General features: G+C 31.7%; 1 protein-coding gene and 1 pseudogene across 3 annotated transcripts; both read right to left on the bottom strand.

The window, feature by feature from the left end:
* Positions 1-5,260: 5,260 nt before the first annotated feature.
* Positions 5,261-9,030, bottom strand: LOC105202835 (annotated as a pseudogene).
* A 4,078-nt stretch (positions 9,031-13,108) lies between these two features.
* On the bottom strand, positions 13,109-20,317 carry LOC105202826 (alpha-tocopherol transfer protein-like). 3 transcript variants are annotated; one of them, XM_039459000.1, is made up of 6 exons: positions 20,118-20,290; positions 18,659-18,951; positions 15,621-15,784; positions 14,961-15,066; positions 14,486-14,849; positions 13,110-14,397 (listed from the first exon to the last, which is right to left on the bottom strand). In XM_039459000.1, the coding sequence occupies exons 3-6, from the start codon at positions 15,662-15,664 to the stop codon at positions 14,339-14,341; spliced, it is 573 nt and encodes a 190-aa protein (XP_039314934.1). In that variant the 5' UTR covers positions 15,665-15,784; positions 18,659-18,951; positions 20,118-20,290; the 3' UTR covers positions 13,110-14,338. The 3 variants fall into 3 exon arrangements, with proteins under 3 accessions (XP_039314936.1, XP_039314934.1, XP_011169819.1); XM_039459002.1 differs by lacking the exon at positions 15,621-15,784 and having other exon boundaries at positions 13,109-14,397; positions 18,659-18,965; positions 20,118-20,317; XM_011171517.3 differs by lacking the exon at positions 20,118-20,290 and having other exon boundaries at positions 18,659-18,965.
* Between the last annotated feature and the right edge of the window lie 2,469 nt (positions 20,318-22,786).

Raw genomic sequence — 22,786 nt, 5'->3', positions numbered from 1 at the left:
AGAGCCTAACTTATATCTGTTTCTTATAAAAAAAAACCCTTAAGATTGAGTGTTAAACATTCCCGAAAAACATCAAAATTTGGATGTTTTGGAAATTTTCAAGAAGAACCCTCTTTGGGTTTGGGTGTGATTTCGGACCGTTAATTAAATGTTACACTCAATTGGGGTTTTTAACACCCAAAAAACTTTTACGAAAAAATACATCCAACTATAAAATTTTGGAACGGTAATCTAGTACACTAACACTGAGCTAATCGCATACTTGTGATATCGTCAATAAAAAGTTATATTTGAAGTAAAATTGATTCGGACAACTTGTGTGTTGAGTACCGCGCAAACATTCTCATTAACCTTTTGATTATTTGTCCTTAAATTTTTATTTGTCCTAACATATTTTTTATTTTTTATAAGTATATAAATTTGGTTGTTATGACATATTTTTCAAAATATTTTAAACTTAAACCTAGTGTTTTAATTTTCTTTCATATTTCAATTTTAGTTTATAACTTAAATATTATATATTTTAAAATAATGGGATAAATCTTACAATGAAAAAAATGTTTGTAGTATCAACAAATGACGTTCATTAATTTGAATATTATTGATACAATGATACAATACAATTTAGAAAATGTTTTAATAACAAAACTTATTTTAGAATAGAAAAATATTTGACCGATAATGTGACAACACAAATTAAACAAGAACGCCTTCAACAGTCATAGCTTATACATCTTAGTGCTTATATTTATTCTTGTGATTTTATATAGTTTTTCAAATTTATCCAACTGCACACTTAATTACTTTTTCAGTCATAACACAGCTCTAAGTTGAATAAGAATTAGTAATATCACGTTTATTAAATAAAAATCAATTTAATAATAAATAATGCTAACTAGCATCTAAATATTAGAACCCTTTTTCCCTTGAAAAAACAGTAAAGAAATTATTGCGAAAAATATCATCTCAGCCAGGGTTCGAAGCTGGGGGACTTTCTGAATCTCCTGTATGGGTATTTAACTGTTAGCCGCAATTTTTCGCAATAAAACATTTTATTAACAATTTTGTTTTTAAAGTACTTTTTTTAATGTCTGTAATGAATTTGATTATTGAACTAACATACAAACAAATAGACAAACTTTGTTAATTAATAAAATAATATATGCTGAAGGTATTTAATCATTTCCATAAAATTTTATAGCATATCAAATAAATGAGTTTAATGATTCTATGAACATATTTCTTAGAAGAAAAAAACTTTTTTATTAATTCAGTTAAATATTATTGTACATTAAGTTATGATACATTTAAGTATATTATATTAACAAACAATGATTTGTTACATTGATAAATTTAATTAATGCTAATTAAAAAAATTCTATAATACTCACAATATTAATTAAAAGTTCATTAAATGTTCAATGAATTTCAAATTAATGAACGTCATTCTTTGATACTACAAACATTTTTTTTCAGTGTGACACCACAAAAATAAAATATTCCTTGTCATATCAAATTATATGTATTATACCCCTTTGTAACGTTTATATTCATTTTTCTAATTCTCTAATTTCTTATTAAGGTTAAATTTTAATTAAAAATTTTTAATTAAAATTTATTAATACGTCCCGTCTTGCTGAATTTTTGCTTTATTTTTGCAATTACATTTAATGACAGCTTGTGCTCGATAGCTGTTGCAATTTTTCCATCAATAAGTGATTAATCAAATCGCGTTCTATACTCGTCGCGTTTTCTAACATATCAAGGCGACACGTGTGCTCGATTTCTGCTGCAGTTTGCCATTATCAGCTGATAAAGTTGATTGTGTTGTATACTTGCCTTGATTTTTCAGTGACATTATGATGACACGCTGTGCTTGACTATATTTTTCTTTATATCGATAAGTTTTGCTGTATTTTTTGTTGCATTTTATTTAACGATGTTCTGGCTATACATGTACAACTAATCCCATACAGCACAAAACTTGCAACAATATTGTTGCAACGTTGCAGAAATATTACAACGTTGCAGCAATGTTGTAACAATATTTCTGCAGTCCTCTGTGCTGTATGGGATAATAGTTATTGCATAACATTTCATTACATAGTAGCATCTCTGTGAAAAGTTATTAACTATGCCCTATTATACACCGTAACGTCATTATGCCCTGGGTTTCCCTATAATATTTATATATAGATATTATGAATCTATCCTGATAGTCACCTGTCTGTGTTGTTGCTGCAATGTTGCTAAAAATATAGGGCATTAGTTTTCTGCAAATTTAGAACAAGGTGTCTGCCTCATTTACCTTTGGTTTGTTATCACATGAACGCAGTATGTTATACTGTCAACGGGTTATCGTTGTATAGTTGCTATACATGGCATACATGGTGTGACGGGTGGCCTATTTGTACAGGCGCCCATAATACTAGTACATAACTGCGTACATACAGCTTCGACATGTCGGTAATATCACTCGCATATCTTTTTGCAATAGTGTTTGAAATTGTGATAGAATTATGACTGATTTCTATAGCAATACGTTAAAATAGAAGTCAACATGGCAAATACAGGTTACAAAATTAATTTTTTTAACAAAATGAGGGATATCTTCTTTCTTACGAGGAAAACTAGAGTAGTCAATCATCATCATCATAATATTATGATTTTATTATTGACAATTACTTTTTGCACACAATGTATATGCACAGGACAAAAGTCAGCAGATCTGTGCAATTTCAAATAAATAAATCAATAAATTTTATTCACTAAATAAATAATGACAAAAGTAATCACTAACAAATCTTCAATCTACAATATTTATTTTGATAATAATTCATCATTAAATTGATATTCAATGTAATATATCAATACTATTTAACATTATACATAATTCTTTATATAGATAAAATATACGATAACATAAATTTCTCAATAATTATCTTTAAAGAAGGTGCTCAAAGTAACCATATTCTTTCATAAATAACGCGATTTTCCGCATGATACTTCTTCTCGTACGTTTCGTAACAGCAGATGTTATTTTTCGACTTGCCTTTTGTGTCTTTTCAATCAGATCGTTTCTATTACATGGTAATGTTTGATAAGACTTGATCACGTATGTAACTCCATAAAAAAAAAATTCATTGGGGTAAAATCAGGAGAGTATGGAAGCTATTCTTGCAGAAAACTTTGAATGCCCATCCATGTATTTGGATACCGTTGATTTAATGCGAGCGAGAAGAGACGTGTGAGCAGGATGTCTATTTTGTTGTTATATTATGTTTGGTATTACAACGAATGGAAAACGTCATCTAATCTGGCAATATTTCCTCCAAAAAAGCGGAATAAACTTGTGCTTTAATTGTTACATTTTCCGAAAAGAAATATGGTTTGATAACTTGATCATCCAGAATTTCTATTCACATATTAATATAGAATTGTCTCTCGATGTGTGTGTCCTTTCTGCAGTGAAGATTTTCTTCCGCATAATGATATTTATTATGTCTATTGATTCGCCCACCACGTGGAAAGTACATTTGTCTATCCAGAGAATTCTCCTTAAGAAATTATTATTAACAACATTGCTTATGTCAACCTCATACAAAAGTATAAATTTAATTGTTTTGATTATGCAAATATTTGAAAATGTAAAAAAAAATTGTTAAACTCTATAAACTTGAGGTTAATGGGGGCATATACACTTAGGAAGGTAAAAAAATAGATTTTTTAATTATTACATATTTATAATGTTTAATATTTCAAGAATGTCTGGTGAAAATTTTAAGTCAAAATTCCGAAAAATGACAAAGTTGCCTTGATAGCACATTGGCCGCTGAGATATTGTGGTTGGACCACGGCCCGTTCCTTCGGTTTCGTGTCTAATACCTCAGTAAAGACGCATCACTAAAGCGCTGTGTTGATGGCTATACTCAGAATAGCAATAAAAGTTTTAATAATATAATTTGGAAAATAGCATCAAAAACAATTCATAGCGGTGCTATTACAATAGAAATTGCTGCATACATAGCTGCTTGCATATTCAACGATAGTATAATTTCAATATTATGAATAATAAGCATTATAGACATTTCTGTCGGACCGAATGCACACCAAAATATGCTGCGCGCGAAGATGAACACCGCATAGCGCAAGACGAGGTATGCACGCAGAAACAGACAAAAGAAGCACGAATAACTGTCGCTAGCAACAAAATTTAAACGATATGTGCATCGCATCTACTGCAGAAGACTTGTATTATGGACCTGGAATTGACGGCTCTGTGTAAGTTAAAAAATTTCATGTTTTATTAATAAAAACATATGTTGAATATTCAAATGCGTTTTTTTTTGAAACAACATTTTTCAAACTGGTACCAGAAATATTTCGACAACCACTGAACCAATTTGCTTAAAATTTATAATGGCTATTCTATACATAATTATCTATCGCGTGTCGTAAGGGTTTTTTTTTAAGACTTTAATTTTTTTTTAAGGGGGGGTCGATGAAACAAACGAATTTTGTCTTAAAAACTGCAACGTTCAATTTAAACGCCCACCATTTTGTCCAAAATTGATATTTTTGAAATCGGCTACGATACGCCAAAGATATTATTATACATTTTAACATTCTATAAATATTTTTTGTTTTACTTAATTTTTGGCAAAGGTACACCTGGTACTTTGATTTTTTCAAGACTGCTTCTTTACGACACTATATCTCCCGACATTTTGCGCAATTCTTTAATAAAAAAATTATAAAGTTTTCTTCAAATGTATATTTTTAACTAGAAAAACCACAATTCGGTAACTCCAACAATTTAAAAAAAAAAAAATTACAGGAAATTGCCATTTTTTGGTCTCCTGGGTGTATATGCCCCCTTCATACATCTATGTAACTAATAAATCAGATCAACACGTTATTGAAAAGATAAAACATATATAATTAAAGCATATTATTTATATAAACATATATGTATAAAATTAGAGTTTTTACAAATCATTTTTACAAATTTGGAATAGCATCTAGAACAGCATCTGAAATAAATAATTTAGTGTTATTTGTTTAAATAAAAATACAAATAGAAAAGGTTAATATAATACAATAATTAAAAAGTATAAAAAAATATTTATTAAAAAATAAATATAAGTAGCAAAGTGTATTTATAATACATTTTTAGTACATCCTGGTAACATACAAAAAATAATATTCTATATATATATATAAATGTTATAGTTATAAAAATATTTTGAGCATATTATAGATATTCGCACATTCCGCATGAATTATCAGCCCACATTTAAAACCAGTTAAAACATTAATAAAAATTAACACGTTATACAGAAAAAAAGAATATTGTTTTAAGAAATTTTGTTTTCAAAATATTAAGTATTGAAATAAGGTTATATAGCATTAAACAGATATAATTTTTTAAATAAGGCAAGACAAGCTTAAAAGCCGTGCTGAGTGTTGTGCGCCAAAAACAAAAACAAATACCAAAATAAATAGAGTAAATGCTTCGACTTTTAATCATCAGTCTTCATCAGTACAAATCTATAACAAACAATTAAATTAAACGCCTTGTCGCTAACTTAACACATTAAAATAACTAAAAAATTGAATCTTACCAATAAAAGTCTGTGACATCAGCTTAAAAAAGATATAATTTTCTTGCACGAAGTAATTTTGTGTATACAAAGGTTATCGGTTCTTGTCTAAAACTTGTTGGGAAATCTTTTTAAGTTTTTGATGTTTTTCAGGCCCATAATTGTTTGTTTGAATGATTTTATAATCAACTATTTTATTTATCATCTGTCGTATAAATCTCCACTTCATGGCATAGCGAAATATAAAACTGAAAATATAAAAAAATTGTTACAAATATTATCATTACGGACATAAACTAAAATAAAAGTAAGAATATAAATACTTAGATACACTTTTTTATTATACTTTAATCTTTTTATGTACTACATTAGATTTGATATAATGCGTTGAAATAGCTTTCCGAATAATTTTTTAAACATTTCAATCTGTATAGTATTTTAATAAAAAAATTACATTTTAGTCCTTATAACATTGTAAATCTTAATATAAAATTCTTGAAGTGATAAGAATTATTCAATTTATTTACTAATTGATTAAATGTAATTTCGAATAAAATACTTGATCTTCGGTTATTTATCAGTTATAAGAAATTATGTAGACTTCACTGAAAAAAGAGTCTGGTTGCATTATTCAGAAATCTGAGATTCAATACGTCTGTTCAAAAACGGACGAATCAGAAATCTTGTTAAAGGAATTATAATAAAATCTATCAAATCTATAATAAGACCAGAGTCCTATTATATTAACCAGAAATTCTTCTTCATTTCACCAGAGACACTTAATACAAGTATTGTTAATGTAATCAGATCATTTTTTTCAGTGTGTAAATTTTGTTTTGTTATTGACATTAGCTTCTAACGAAAATCTTATCAAAAACACATTATATTTGTTCTAATTTGGTTTGTGATACTCACCGTTGAAGCATAAGATTAAACCATTCAAAATAAGTGAGAGTACTTCTCAAACCTGGCATATTAATGTTCAATAAATCAGTTACGAACAATAATAACATTTTAAATGTAAAAAAACCACCGTGATATCTTGCACCTTCTATAACACATCTTAACATGTGTTCCCATTCGAGCGTTACTTGCCGGAAGTAATGTTTCACCCAAACTTCAATAAAGTCGCGCGATCTTTGCTTCACTTCCTCCAAACTGCCGCGACAGAAATTGTATCTGGAACATTTATTTTCATAAAACATAGAAAAATTCCAATGAAACATAGATGACAAGTAAAAGAAAGATACACAAATGATGAAAAAGTTTGTCGCATAAACACGTAGACATATAACAAGTCAAGATAAAAAAGATCAGATCGAAAGTAAATGCATGCATTGACTGACAGATTAAGGTTTACATATATTGTAAATTTATTAAAAGAAAACGTTTAAAAATTAAAAGAAGAAGAATCGAAAAATCATCATTAATGATGATCAAATTTATTACGACAAACAATTTTATTAATGTCGTAGATTTTTAAAAATAATGCGAATGAATTTATATATAGTACTGATACTTACTGATCCTCCATACCAAGAAGATACCCTATAGCTCTCCATGTGTGGCAAAAAGCTTCCACATCTTCATTGCTAGCAGGTATACCAAATTCTTTAGAGTATAGTGTAGCCATTCCTATGAAAGCCTTTAGGTGTTACTAATAAATGGACACATCCTTTTTGTACTGTCGGATATGGACAGGAAGAAAAATCTTGTAAAATTATGTGTCTGTCCGGACACCATAGTTTCTCAATTTTACTGGCCGCATCGATCTCCTCGTTTTCATACTCGCAGAGTTTTGTTCGTACTGCGCAATGCATTTTCCGCACAAATTGTATATCTTTAAATGCTTTCGTGCCCACGGTCCATGGATCTTCCATCATCCAATTATTTGTACGATTAATCGTGGACAAGTACCTTCAATTATAACCGGATATTCAATAATAAATATTTAACTTATATCAAGCGAATGTTGGATGTAGCAATAGAATGTGAGAAAGAGAAAGAAAAATTCAGTTATTACTTTACAAACTCCCAAACTTGCAAAATAATGTTATTAAGAATAAAATGTGAAATATGTATATAGATATACAACAATTTTGTGTATTTAAGCATAATTAGATATAATAATGTTAATTAATACAAATTTTAAATGTGTATGAATATTAGATACTTGATCTTTACTTTTATTTGCATTATTTGTATTTCACATTTTGAATCAAATTAAAATTTGACAATTTTATATCATTTTTGTCAGTACAACCCAGGTAATGTACTATCACTATTTGTCTTCATTTTGACGCCAAAATGTCATCAAAGATGTTATTTTGATATTTGCAATAACGACAAATAACATTAGCTATCTGACAATGTTCGCAGAGCACTGTATATGTATATCTACTTTTTTCTCTATTATTTTAAACAGTTCTATAAAATGTATTTTTCATTAATTATTTTATAATGCTGCAAAACGATAACTGTTAATTCACAATCAAGAAAAGTAATATTTGCAAAGACATACAATTTTTTTATTTATTCTTCCTTAAATGTCAATTGATAAATCTAAATTTTGCGAACATTGCAAGACTTTTTCTTCAAAGCGGTTGAAAGTAAATCGTGAAAAAGAAAATAATGTGTTTCAAGGAATACAATACTTTATTTAAATCGCGCAAATATAAATGTAAGATATTATAAAGTCGACTTTTAAGTTTCACGATTAAACTGCTTCATATCTGAAAACTAGTTTTAGTTGGGTTTTTTGGCAAAAATACAGAAGGGTAAGAGATTTTGTCGAAATTATCGTGTACCTTTTAAACGCCAAATACGGCGTGTGAGATTTTTGGCTGAGAATCAACGGTTTAAGTCCATCTTCAAAAGTAAATAAGCCGAAAAGCGACACTATATTAGCAAAAAACAACGAGAAAATGTGATCTCGTCCAAACTTTTGGCTTCTACGAAACTTTTCCATGTCAAGCCAGAGCGGCTTGTCCAATGAATTTCGACCGCAATCTCCCCGATGGAAGGTGGCCGGTATAAAAAATAATAATGAGTTTGGTACACTCGGAAAATATATTTTTAGGTTAGCTAAGATGTATTCATATTGTTCTTTAGTTGTCCATTTATCAAAATTTTTCAGTTTTACAGGATTACGATCGATAATATGCTTTACACGCTTCAAACATTCTTTGATGTATTGAATATTGAATAGTGTTCTTCGCCTCTAAAAGTTTATAATATTTAATGCCACTGTTGCTTTGATTTTCTGAACTTAATGTGATCCTCGTATCATTGTGGATATTATGTTTTATACAATCCGACTTATCATCATTCATCAATTCCATTTGTGTCTGCTTTATCCCCCAATCACGTTTTTCTTCCATTTTTTTGCTTTTTTTAACAATGTGATTGATTCAATTGCTTTGAATAAATTATTCTGCAAAAGTCACATTAATGTAATATATATATATATAAATGGAACAATTTTCAAGAGCACTAATCTTTTATGCTAACAAGAAGAACCCAACAGTTGGGCATCACCAATTTTTATAAAATTTTATAAATGTGTAGTATTCACTCAAATATTTATTTGAATAAAGGCGTACATTACAATACTTAGGTATTCTCAAGAAAAAATATAAAAAATATAAAGTTTGTTATTTAATTTTTTTATACATTTCGAGTTATACAAAGTTAAACAATAACATGGAATTTTGTTAATATGGTTTTTTAAGCAAAATTTTTATATTAAAACATTTCTCGATAAATCGATTGTCATTTTAAAGAGCGATATTTAAAAACATTAGAGATATCATTTTATGCTTGTTGTTTAATGTTAAACAGGGATAAAATAATATTTTTAATAAAATTTTTAATGGTATTTCTAAAGCTTTTAAACGCAAAAAAATTCTAAACAATGGAAAATATAAATTATATAATTTTGTAACAAAGTACTGTGTTCCTTTTAAACTAAACTAATTTTTTAAAATTATTTTTATAAATAACAATATTACAACCATTTTTTTTCTTCCACCAATTATGCAGTGCATTAGATTTTTATAAATCACGTCTTAAATAATAAATATTTCATTACTTTGAATCTAGAATCTGTTAAACAACACTTTGGCAAATGTAATCAAGTTTCAATAGAAAATATTAATTATACACAAAGTTATTCAATAAAATAAAAATAGGTGCCATAATATATACCCTCTTTTCCTCTACTCATATTTATATGTAATACTTACAGAAATACAGTATACGTTGTGCCGTCCAAATCTCTAAGAGGACAAGACGGGAAAAACAGAAAACCGAACACGGAATCTCTAGCGGACTCCACCATGCAATACCTCTACCAGAGGAGACTGCGACAAAAGATACAGGACAGCCAAATTAATAACAAGGACGACAATTTCGCAAGCAGAGCTTGCGAAAATTATCCTCGAATATAATTGAGACCGCAAAAGAGGCCGTAGAAAAACGCAGCGAACACGAACGACGCGATCAAAAGGGAAGAGGGGTAAGAAAAAATTTACGCAAAACGCGCGCAGGAGCGACAATTGTGCTTTACGCGAGAATTTATTGAATCGCGAAAAGAGCATTCACAAGCCGCTTCACCTAATCCTACACCAATGCACACGAATGACAACCATGAAGAAAAAACACGCCGCTCTTGACCAAGGCGAGACCGAAGGCTCGCACGAGGTCAACCGGTTTTCTTACGCAATAAAGGGGGTAGGGTGGTGGAGGCAAGGGCGGAGGGCATCGTTCCCGCGAGGAAGGACATAGGCAGGTAAGAAATTCAACAAAAGGCCGAGTAGCAAGTAACAAAATATTAGATATTTTACTGCAGGAAGATTGACATAGGAAATTGACGAGTAATAAGAGATAGCCGAAGTCCGTCGAAATTTAAGAAAGTAATCCGCGCGACGAAACCGAAATAATTACTACACGCAAGAAAAATGACAGCAAGTAAGAGATGCGAAGAAATGACACAAAAGTAATAAACGCGATCAAATTAACAAAGGTAATACTACCTCGAAACGTGATAAATTACGCTACACCAGTATGCGTGTCGATCATGCGATCACGGTAGTGCGAGGGCTTTGCGACTTACCGGAGGAACCGATCGTCCAGGATTCACGCAACGGGACTCGCGACGCAATCCACAGCAGCCGGACGGCACGACAACACCTCCTAAGGTTAATTGTCTCTGTATTTCTGAAATTATGCACTCTATTACCGACTGGCGAACGCGACACCAACACTAAGGCAAACGGGCTCATGACCGCAAATGCGAGAATGCCTAGGGCCCTATTCTTGTAAACGTGCGAATAACTTTCGTGTACAGAAATAACAGAACAACTAATGGAATTATTTGATGTTATTCTCCCATTGGCTATTTTGTCACTTTTGTATACATAAGTTATTCGCGTGTTTTTAAGAATAAAGCCCCAGCTCGTTCGTGGCTTTGCAATACCGAAAAGAGTATTCACCTCGCCATTGTTCTCTCTGCCTTATATCTGTGAACTCGCTGAGGGAATTGTCGTCTAGGCAGAATTGTTAAACACTTAGACGGGTCCGGTTTTTTGCGCATGTGCATGAAACACTCTTCCCCGCTGGGAAAGAAAAACAAGAAAAGGGAGTTTTTCATATTACAGAATGTTATTTACTTAATTTTTTATTTAAGATAAACTGAGAATGATTTCATCTCAAAACGTGTTTTTTACCGATTGCGCACAAATGAATTTTATTGCTTCTATAAATTCTTCTTTAGGAATTTTTGTGTTTGATTAAAAAAAAATTCCATCTCTTTATTAATCCGTTAATAACTAACTCGATAAAAATGTTTGTAAATAAAGAAGTTCTTTAATGTTATTATTGTTCAGAATTGTATACAAGTTAAAACTATTTATATGACTTTTGGTTTTAAGAGTACTATTTGTAACTATATCCTGTAAATAAGAAGCAAAAGCACGTAACGCTGTATTTACTAAAGATACTATATTTCGGAAGGGGTAATTTTCTTTCTGTACCTTTGGAAGTCCATATGCTCTCGACAGTAGGGTATTAAGTAGTATTACTTAAATAGTATTACTTTCTGTACCTTTGGAAGTCCATATGCTCTCGACAGTAGGGTATTAAGTAGTATTACTTAAATAGTATTACTTTCTGTACCTTTGGAAGTCCATATGCTCTCGACAGTAGGGTATTAAGTAGTATTACTTAATACCCTACTGTCGAGAGCATATGGACTTCCAAAGGTACAGAAAGAAAATTACCCCTTCCGAAATATAGTATCTTTAGTAAATACAGCGTTACGTGCTTTTGCTTCTTATTTACAGGATATAGTTACAAATAGTACTCTTAAAACCAAAAGTCATATAAATAGTTTTAACTTGTATACAATAATAACATGATACAATAATAACTGAACAATAATAACATTAAAGAACTTCTTTATTTACAAACATTTTTATCGAGTTAATTATTAACGGATTAATAAAGAGATGAAATTTTTTTTTAATCAAACACAAAAGTTCCTAAAGAAGAATTTATAGAAGCAATAAAATTCATACTCCCATCCATATTTTTCACGTTGAATGAAGTTATTTATAAACAATTATTTGGCACTCCGGTGAGCTCATTATTATCACCAATCATTGCCGATATTGTTATACAGGATTTAAAAGATTATATATTAAATTCTTTCGACTTTAACATAACGACTTATTACAGATATGTCGATGACACTTTCCTCATCGCTCCGGAAGATAATGTTGATATAATTCTTGAGAGATTCAATACCCACTACGACCGTATAAAATTCACCATCCAAAAAGAAAAATAATCATTTTCTAAGTTTTTTAGATCTGTCAGTGTCAGTGTTAACAACAACTACATTATAATTAATTGGTATCAAAAGGAGACTTTCTCGAGACGCGTACTTTCGTACTTTTTGAATCACCCTCGCTGCCAAAAAGTAGGGGTGATTTATAATTTAATAGACCGCGCAGTACTTTTATCACACTCTATATACCACAAGAAAAATTTAGAATCATGCATCCAAATTTTAATATAATAGCAAATAAGTATATTGTTTCAAAAATAACACTATATACGTAAACGTAAAAAAGATGTTTAATAAATATTTTTAAAATCTTATTATATATACAGTTGAGAAAAAAAAGTTGTTAACTTGACTAAAATTTTCAACATGATTAAACTTTTTTAGTTCAACTATTTATGCACTGAATTCAAATACATAAAATACTTGAACTTTGATTTAAACATTTATTTATATAAATTAAATACATAAATACTTTAATTAAAGAAATTTAATTAAGTTGAAAATTTTAGTCAAGTTAACAACTTTTTTTTCTCAGTGTATAAGTATTTATATGTGTTTGACATAATTTACCTTAAATTTTTCATTGCGCTTTTATGCGCAATTTTGTGCACTACATTTCGTACGATAATCACTAAAATTATCATCTATTATTATAAATTTATGCTTTTTTAATGGTTGTTCCTTTCATCTATATTATTTTAAAAAATTGGATATGATAGCAAATAACAGAATATAATTTATTTTTATATTTTGGTGCAATTTTAGTAATATACAAGGTGCGTCAACTAAATTCGGACACAATTCAATTTGAATTTCTCTATAGTTCTCTATACATGTGACTTTAGCAGTAGATGATTGTTGGCGATTGGGTAAGTCAGATGTATATGTAAAACGTGTATGATTTCAAAATGTCCGAGTTAATAAGACCAAGCGCGGAATATAATCGAAGAGCGGCAATAATTCGCCGACCGATATTATGCAATTTTTTGGGGTACTCGAAAGCGACCGTTTTACGACATTGCGCAAAAAAGTATGCAGACGAACAGAATTCCGAAACGGGTTCTTGTAACTCGACGAGGCAAAGTAATTCGAGAAAAAAAACTACAAGAATACCGGTTTTTGTTCAAAGATCTCATTTTTCAAGTATAAATGCAAAACGATTTTAATAAAATCAACGATTATTACTCTAAAAGTTTCTTGATCTATTCATCGTTTCTTGTTCGCAAACAATTTTCTCAACATCCATGCGGTAGAATCAATGAAGCTGATCGTTAGAAAGCCACAGCATTTCGATTGTCTTCTTCTACATCTTGAACCTATTATTTTTAACAAATATCTGAACAAAGATTATTTTAAACATTTTTGTGTATTACATACGGCCACACAAATTTTACGTTGCCCACAAGACTGTTCATACAATAAAATATACGTAAATGATTTACTAATATATTTTATAAAAACGATTAAAATATTATATGGCAACAAAATGTAACTTATACACAATTTGATACATTTGTCCCAAGACGTCAAGAAATTTGGATGCCTTGATAGTTTTTTTGAAAACTATATAAAAATAATGAAAAATATGTTACGCAAGTCAGATAAAACATTGTCACAATTAAAGAATAGGCAATGAATGTTCATCATGATTTGTGATCAGTTATCAAAATTTAGAAATTACAAATAAACCAGTACTTTTCCTTACAAAAAATGAGTATTGAGTATTTAATACTAAATTGGCTAATACTTTTTTGCCAATACTAGTATTAATAAATACTCAGTATTAATATTGACGAATGAATATTGGTGAATATTAATATTTATTTCTTGTTTAGAAATTTAGATATTATACTTTCTGCTGTTTCTAAATCTAGTCCAAAATATTATTTCATTCCGTCATTTTCGTAATCCAGTCACGATTCTTCTCGATCAATTTTTTCCAATGTACTGCAAAAATAAATACTTGTATTATACACACACACACACGCGCGCGCATTATTGTCTACATTTATATCTATTTAATTTATGTAATTACCTGTTAATTCCTCAAGTGTTCCATCGGTACCACCATATTCGACAGGTAAGATATGAGCAGGAATATCTTCGAAACAATGCTTGTGTGAGTAGACGTGAAATCTATTTTTTAACTTCTCCGACATGAAAGTTTTCATAATCTCGATAATAACTTCGAACGCTTTTGGCGTATTAAAAACAACAATCTTGTGATATCTCATAGGATAGCACTTTTGAAATGTGTGGACCATATTTCTTAAGACAAAAGGTGTAAATTGTAAAATCTGACGTATAAATAGATTATTTGTATCTACGAAAACTGAGTAACCATATATAGATCCAGCTGGATAATACTTCATCATTGTTTCTAACACCAGTATACAGATCTGAAAAAATGATTTATTCAAAAATAATAAAACACAAATTAAAAATACGTTATTGTGACAACATCCACTAAAAATTCTTTGAACACTATGTTATTAACGTTTTAACTTTACCTTAGCTAGATCTGGTATTTTGTGTTTTCTTGGATCATGCAGATTTCCGCGTATGATGAAAATTAATCTTCCCTGATTATCCGGCTTTCGAAGAGGCAATACAACTCTAAACGCATAAAAAACATTTAATTTCTACAAAGAAGTTAATATATTTTTTAGTTTTATTGCAATACAGTGTGACAATTAAACGCTGTATGATTGTTATATTTCCTAAATAAAAGAGTCTAAATTTGAAAATCAAAACTTATATTCAATCGAACAGATTGTGCTGAGAACTGAAGACGATTCGAGCAAAAACATTTTTCTCCGCATTTTATTCCTTGAGTGAAAGATATGAACGTTATTTGAAAACAATGTAGAATAATAGAATTAATAAATATTTTTGCTCTTTTTTGTGTATTTTTCATGTTCCTTGGCAACTTAATTGTCACACTATTTATTTTACATTTAGTCATCTCAAAACAATTATAACAAAATTTTATTAATAAAATGTAATACAACAATAAAAGAAAATTAAAAGACTTATTTTTAATTTAAGCAATTTATCATTAAAATTAAGATCGCTATAAGTTCCAAAATGAATAAAAGTTAAAAAATAATGCGCTATGAACCGAACAGCAATAGAGTAGAACAAAGATTTTATTTAATAATGGTTGTTACCCCATTTCAAGCAATTCTTGTAGTTCCGCTCGAAACGGATCCATATTTTTGAACCATTCCGGTAAATCGGATCGGTGCTTACAATAGTTTCTTATTCTCTCCTTGGTTTTCTCAAGATTAAATTTGCAGACTCTCAAAAATCATAAGAATAAGAAAATCATCATCTGTGGGAAATTAAATTACATTCAAGTACACATTATCGAAAACTGAATGTTTTAAAAGATATTTTGTATTTTATTTCAAAATACTATAATCTTTAATTCTCATAACTCAAAAAGTATTTAATAAAAATAAATTTTATTATAATGTTTTAAAATGCTCTTGACATCAACTATCAGATTCTGGAAATAAAAATAGGGTGTTCTATTTAAAAAAATAAATGTGACCTTGATCTAATCTTCATCATACCACTCAAGATCAAATCAATGGTATCTTCTTCTATTCTTCTTGAAGCAAAATACAACTTTTGTTTAAAACATTTTTTCGTATCATGCATATATTTTGAAGAAATTAAAATAAAATACCCTAAAGATAAAACTATAATACAATTTTTTTAAATGCTAAATTTATTGTTAGAAATTATATATATTAGATTTTATATTAAGTGTGCAAATTAATTAATGAAACACGTATTTTCCGACCTTAATGTGTTACGTATTTAATAAAATATGGCCAAGGCTATACTAGAAAAAGTTTATTATACACCACAACAGGTATTTTCTAACATTGATATATACAAGCATTATTATGCTCCTTTTTACAAATAAAAATTTTGAAATCTCAAATACATAGAGCAAATGTAAAGTCAAAATTATAGTAGCAGAATTATCCACTTAATAGATAGCAAGTTAATATATATAATATATTAAGTGGCAAAATATTAGTTACGTGAATGCTGTTTAAATTAAAAGCTAACTCGTTAATCGCAAAATGCATCACTGGAGTGTATTTTTTCACATATTGTGTTTTAAACTTACTACAAGGAAATATCAAAATTTTGTTGGAATCCTATTTAAATCTTAATTAACAATTAACGTTTCACAATGTTCATGTTTTTGTTTTAAATAAATCAAACTTTTTTTCTATATTCAATTATTAGGTGTATAAATTACTTCGGTGCCTTTACTTTTGACGTCTTGTAACTCTGGTTCAAATGTAAATTCTCCTTTGCTCTAAAATGAATCGAAAGTGTCAATCACAAACTTTATGGAGCACTATAATAGTTAGCGACTGTGCTGACTTTACATTAAAGAAAAAAAAAGAACAGTAGTGAACACGATATTGTCCAAAAACATTTGATCATTTGAATCATTACATTTTTCTCGCATAAAAGATTATGAAAGAAAAAAAATTTTTTCATAAAAAACTAATGCTGAAGTCATAGATATGATTTATTTTGCACTGGATAAAGATACTACTGACGCACATGTTCAAAAAATGGTATCAGAGATTTTATTTTGCAACACAACATTCAACTACATACTCGAAGAAGATGAAAAATATGTCATTTTTGGAGGAGCTAAAAAATGCTTTTTAATGCAGATTTTAGACTCCAGGTGTAGACCTGTCAAATTACCATCTGTTCCGGTTGTCCCAACAGTATTTGGCTGATATGCATTTTAAAATAGTAGGAGAGACCTGAAAGAATCTTGAAAACTTTATCGATTCAAAACAGCCAAGTTTTTTTTATCAACTAGTCTATATGGGACAAAGTCATAAAAAATAATGAAAATTATTTAAAAACGTTACATTTTTTATTTCTTATGAATAAGCTTTAACTTACAACTTAATATCTATAAAAAACCCGAATTAATTTATACACATAATAATTAAGCATAAAGAAAGATCAATAAAAGAATTTAAAAAATGCTAAAATATAATTATACGATTAAAAACTTTACTAATACACATTTTCTCTTGTTTCATTTAACATCATTTATTAAAGAAGAAGAGTGTATTATGCGCTGACTACTGTCGACAAATATAATAATCCCTATTATCTCCGTTAGATGACGTATTCTAACAATTGCTTATGGAGTTATTCGTTTAGTAGCCCGCCGTTTTTTAACAATGCTGATATGTCAATATATAATAACAATTGGTATAAGGCATTTTTACTTTTGAGCACTTCTAAACTTTTTCAAGATACATTTTTAAGCTTTAATTACACGTATTTCCTCATTATTCTTAAACTGGAATGTATTATCACACAAACATATATACGCTCCAATATTTTTTTGATATTTAACTTTTTATTCGGCTGTACACATTTAGAGTTATGCAAAGTTAAAGCAATAACATGAAATTTTATTAATATAATTTTTTAAGCAAAATTTTTATATCAAAATATTTCTCTGATAAATCGATTGTCATTCTAAAGAGCGCTGTTCAAAAACATTAGAGACACTTTATGCTTGTTGTTTAATGTTAAACAGAAATAAAATATTTCTAATAAAATTTCTAATAGTATTTCTAAAGTTTCTGAACGCAGGAAAATTCTAAACAATAAAAAATTAAAAATATATAATTTTGTAACAAAGTATTGTGTTTTTTTTAACTAAACTAATTTTTTTAAATTATTTTTATGGATAGCCATATTACAACTATTTTTTTCCACCGATTATGCAGTGCATTCAATTTTTATAAATCATATCCTAAATAATAAATATTTCATTACTTTCAATTTAGAATGTGTCAAATAACTTCGACAAATATAATCGTTCAAGTTTCAACAGAAAATATTAATTATAAACAAAATTAGTCAATAAAATGAAAATGGGTGCCATGTTACCCTCTTCTTCTCTATTGTTTATAAAACTTTCAAATCGCTTCCACTTTTTATTTAAATAACAGCCGTTATATTCTTCAACTGATTCAGCGATCTAAATACAAAAATAACATATATTGACGCTCAAGGTAATTTATTTTATTTGATCCAAAATTAACGATCTATTAGATTTGAATTTCATCGCCACATTTCAACGCGTCTATCATGTACGTATGATTAAACTGTCATTACAATAAAATAATATTTTTACCGATTTGTCCGGGCAAATGACCACTCTCTTCTATCCAGCATCTAATCTCCGCGATGGCGCTTTCTCTAATTTCGTCCGTTTCATTCAAATGTGCCGCTGCATATTTCTTATCTTCACTGGTCAGCTCTTGTTCTGCGCAATGCACGTTGTTGTCGGTGCAATTGGTCGTCATTATAACGATAGTAAATTCAAAATCGTGAATGCGAAATCTTGCTACTGCGGAGCAGTGATGATAGACGGGCCGGGTTTTCTCGCGCATGCGCGACGGTAGAGGGTGGAAAGCAGCGATGTAGCTATGCAAATGTAGCTAAAATGAGCGCATAAGGACCCAGCGTATTACTTTATTTATATAGTTTACATGAACAAAATTGTTACACAAATAAAAAAAGTGTATGTATATATATATATATATATATATATATATTGTCACGCGTTTTATTTTACGCCGGAGAGCAACGGCGAAACATGCGATCAAACAAGATAGCGGAGACTATACACGAAGCGCGCGCGAGAGCGACGAAAATACCGACGATAGCGTGCACACCAAATCACGAAATTGGGCGCCAGACGCAATTATACCGGTCGCGTCGCCAGGTACACTCTCTAACACCAAATGCGGATTTACATCACGCGATAGCTCGTCAGTCCAAAGCGCGGCCAGCTAGCTCCTCTAACCGGTAGAGGGGCGGGGTAGCGGAGACAGGGACGAAGCGGCTCTCTTACGGGAAGAGACGGGTAGGCGAGAAATTAAGCGAAGCTAGGCCAATATAACAGGTAGAAATAACATATACTATAGCGTATAATAGAGACGGAGTACAGCCGAACACGAAGAAAATATAAGTCAAAGTAAGAAAAGAATGAAAAAGATGAAGAGGTGGCGAAAACGAATAGGCAGAACGCGAGAATTCTCTTAAATCCTACAACAATTACGCTAACGGCGCGAACCACGGCGGCTGGTCCCGCGCGGAACACGACAGCCAATCATGCGCGTTTTGAACAGCGCGGCGAGAACACACTAGCCGAATTTTCGCTAATAGGCATTAATTAATTCAAAACGAAGCACAACCAAAGATACCCGCTGACGACAACGCCGTCGTCGCGGCCAAGTTACAAAATTCGTCTTAAAACGCGCGATATGACAATGCACCGATAACGTAGGCGGCCGTGCGATCGCGGCCGGAACATGACTCGCGCACGTGCCTGAGGGCTTTGCGGCTTCCCGGAAAGCCGGTCGTCCGCGAGTTTCTGCGGCGGGACAGCGACAGCACACGCGGCAGCCGACAGCTGGGTGCCTCGACGAGGTCTCACGCTTGAGGTGGAGAGCCAGCCAAACACGACAAAGGTGCGTTCAATCGCCCCGCGGCGGACGCACACCCACATAAACCTAAGGGCTCCACCTCAGAGCGCAAGCGAGTCGGCACCGGCAACTCGTGGCTTCACAAAGTGTTTAGAGGGTCACCTCGACGACGTCGCAGTCCTCCTCCTTATCTCCGGGACCCCACGGGTAGAGATCGCCAGGCCGGGCACCACCGATAACCGCTCACTCGCCCGCTTCCGATAATACGCGCTCTCGCCGGGTCGCACGCAAAAGCTTAGAGGATCGCGCTCGATGCGCGATCGATGGGCACTACTGGGCACTACCCCTCCCACAGGATGTGCGATATCCTTGCGCCTAGCGGCGCGGCCTATAAGCGGCCGCCCTCATCTAGCCGTGACGTCACGGCAGCGCAGTGTTGGATCTCCCTCTCCGCAGGTGTCGTGCGGTTCCCGTTGGCATCCGATATCCTCGCCGCTCTCGCCGTCCTCGCGGACAACAGCAGCTTCCTTCCGAGGCGACGATCCTCCGTCGCTATTATTCTGGGTGGACAGCCGGCATCCGACGACCCTTGTTCTGGCCGTTCGTCCGCTCTAGCCTGTCCATTCCTCGAGCCTCGCGCGAGCCCTCCGCGCGCGGCGCTCACTCGTCGCCACGTCGCCTCGTCCTCCTCTCCGTCGGCGGTTCCTCGTGCGCCGGCCCTGAACGATTGTCCGCTCCCTTTCTGGCCGCCGTCAACATCCCTCGTCGTTGTTGCTCCTTTGGTGACGTTTGTGGAGACACCCGGGTTTACATAAAAATTAAGCCTTGAATAAATAAAAGAAATTAATAACGCTACGCAGTCCCGCCGGAGATTTCGCTCTCTCGCTCAGTGCCCGGCCTGGTCATACGCGCCTCTCCGCGCTTTGATTTGGCGGAGAGCAAAGTAACGAGGCAGGTAAAACTGCCACGTCACAATATATATATGTATATATATATATATATATATATATATATATATATATATATATATATATTTGTCAGTTTTTATTTTAGTTTAGTCATATTTTATTTTTTATAAATTATTTTGTTTACATTTTATTATTAAATATTATTTATTGTTCAATAATATTCATATCATATATGTGTGTGTGTGTGTGTGTGTGTGTGTGTGTGTGTGTGTGAAAAATGTGTAAAATATAAAAAATTTTATAAATTTAAAAAATGTTACATTTTATATTTTATATATTTATTGTTTTATATATTATTATATATATTATATATACACTTACACACACACACACACACACACACACACACACACACACACACACACACACACACACACACACACACACACACACACACACACGTATACGATGTGTAAATATCATTAAAAATCTATTTTTTGTAAAATAATTTGTTTGGGGTCTTAAGAGGATGCTAAAGTACCACGAATTACCGACATTTACAGTGCATTAAATATCTTTGGATTGGCTTTACAGAATCACAAAAACTTTTTTTAGAATTGAAATACGCGTAAAAAGAAAGGGTGCTCAGGTCAATTTTATAAGAAAATCGAACAAAAATTTAATAAATCATTAAAAATTCACTTGTATAGCCGTCACCTGAGGTTAACTTTACCTTAATACAGAAGTAGCTCGTGCGTACAAAATGATAGTAGAGCACCCTTCAGAAAACATGCACGAATAACACTGACCTTGCAAAATTACGATTGAACGCCTAACAAAAACGATACGCTAATGTGCTTTTACCACGCGCATATTTCGCTCAGCGAAGCTGAACTGTCATAAACAGAGCAATATGGAGCCCAACAGTAGTTGATAGGACTTTTCGCAGATGGCGAAATAATCAAAAAACAAAGACAGATCTATGCAATGGACAAAGAGCAATAGCCTGGTCTTGCTCGAAAAATAATCTACAGTGATCTGTAGGACCGACGTCCTACAGACCGAGGAAGTTCTTCTGTTACTTTAGCGTTCTCTTAAAGATCTCCCTTTTACTATCAACGGATACTTTACTGTAGCTTTAATGGACGCGCATGCGCGAAAAAACTCGGGCCGTCTATCAACACTGCTGCAGAGACTTGTCTTGTCTTAGACAATTTGGCACCCGTTCCTGTTTCACTAAGTCAGGAACGTTACGGCCATTCCTCGAATAAAAGAGATGCAGACAAATTCCTTGTGTGCTTTAGATCAAGATATGTGGAATGCAAACACTCAGATGTGGAATACAAAATCTTAATGTGGTAACACTCAAAGTGGATTCAAAGCTCAGAACAATGATAATCGTCCCGGCGGCCGATTGTAATGCAATCGACGTGTACAAAAATATAAGTAACGGGCAAACACGTCCGAACTTGTAAATGGTCCCGAACGGACTCCTGCTGCAGAGAGACTTGCGTGCACGAAACATAAAAACATATTGAAGTGTGTGAGATGCAGTCAGTGTTCGTAGATGGGACCATGGTGGAAGGAAGCAAAATAAATCATTATACATAATGGCGGAATTGTGGGAATTTGACCAATCAATTGTTCTTAACGCTAAAACTCGCGTATTTTAAATGTACAAGAGTAGAAATTAAAACATGATACATTTATATTAGAAATTAAATTTATATTATATTACAAATAATTATATTATATATATGCTTCATTTTTTTGTTTTTTTTTTAATGCTATTTTTTATTATTATTTCTCGATTTTGTTTTTGAAGTCTGACCTAAGTTTGTGTTCGTACTAGACACTCAACAATTTCTGTAAGAAACTTATTTATAACTTTAATGCATAAAATAGATGTCAATTTGCCAAAAA

Source organism: Solenopsis invicta, chromosome 16 (assembly GCF_016802725.1).
Source record: "Solenopsis invicta isolate M01_SB chromosome 16, UNIL_Sinv_3.0, whole genome shotgun sequence".
In the NCBI taxonomy this organism is placed as follows: Eukaryota; Metazoa; Arthropoda; class Insecta; order Hymenoptera; family Formicidae; genus Solenopsis; species Solenopsis invicta.
This window is presented reverse-complemented; position numbering and strand designations above follow the sequence as displayed.

What these genes read in the sequence shown, in the direction of transcription:
- LOC105202826 (XM_039459000.1), bottom strand. Translation starts at nt 15,664, where the DNA reads ATGGATCCGTTTCGAGCGGAACTACAAGAATTGCTTGAAATGGG. An exon ending in AAATACCAGATCTAGCTAAG is followed by an intron (nt 14,850 to 14,960) that starts GTAAAGTTAAAA and finishes TCATTTTTTCAG; the next exon opens with ATCTGTATACTGGTGTTAGA. An exon ending in AACACTTGAGGAATTAACAG is followed by an intron (nt 14,398 to 14,485) that starts GTAATTACATAA and finishes TTATTTTTGCAG; the next exon opens with TACATTGGAAAAAATTGATC.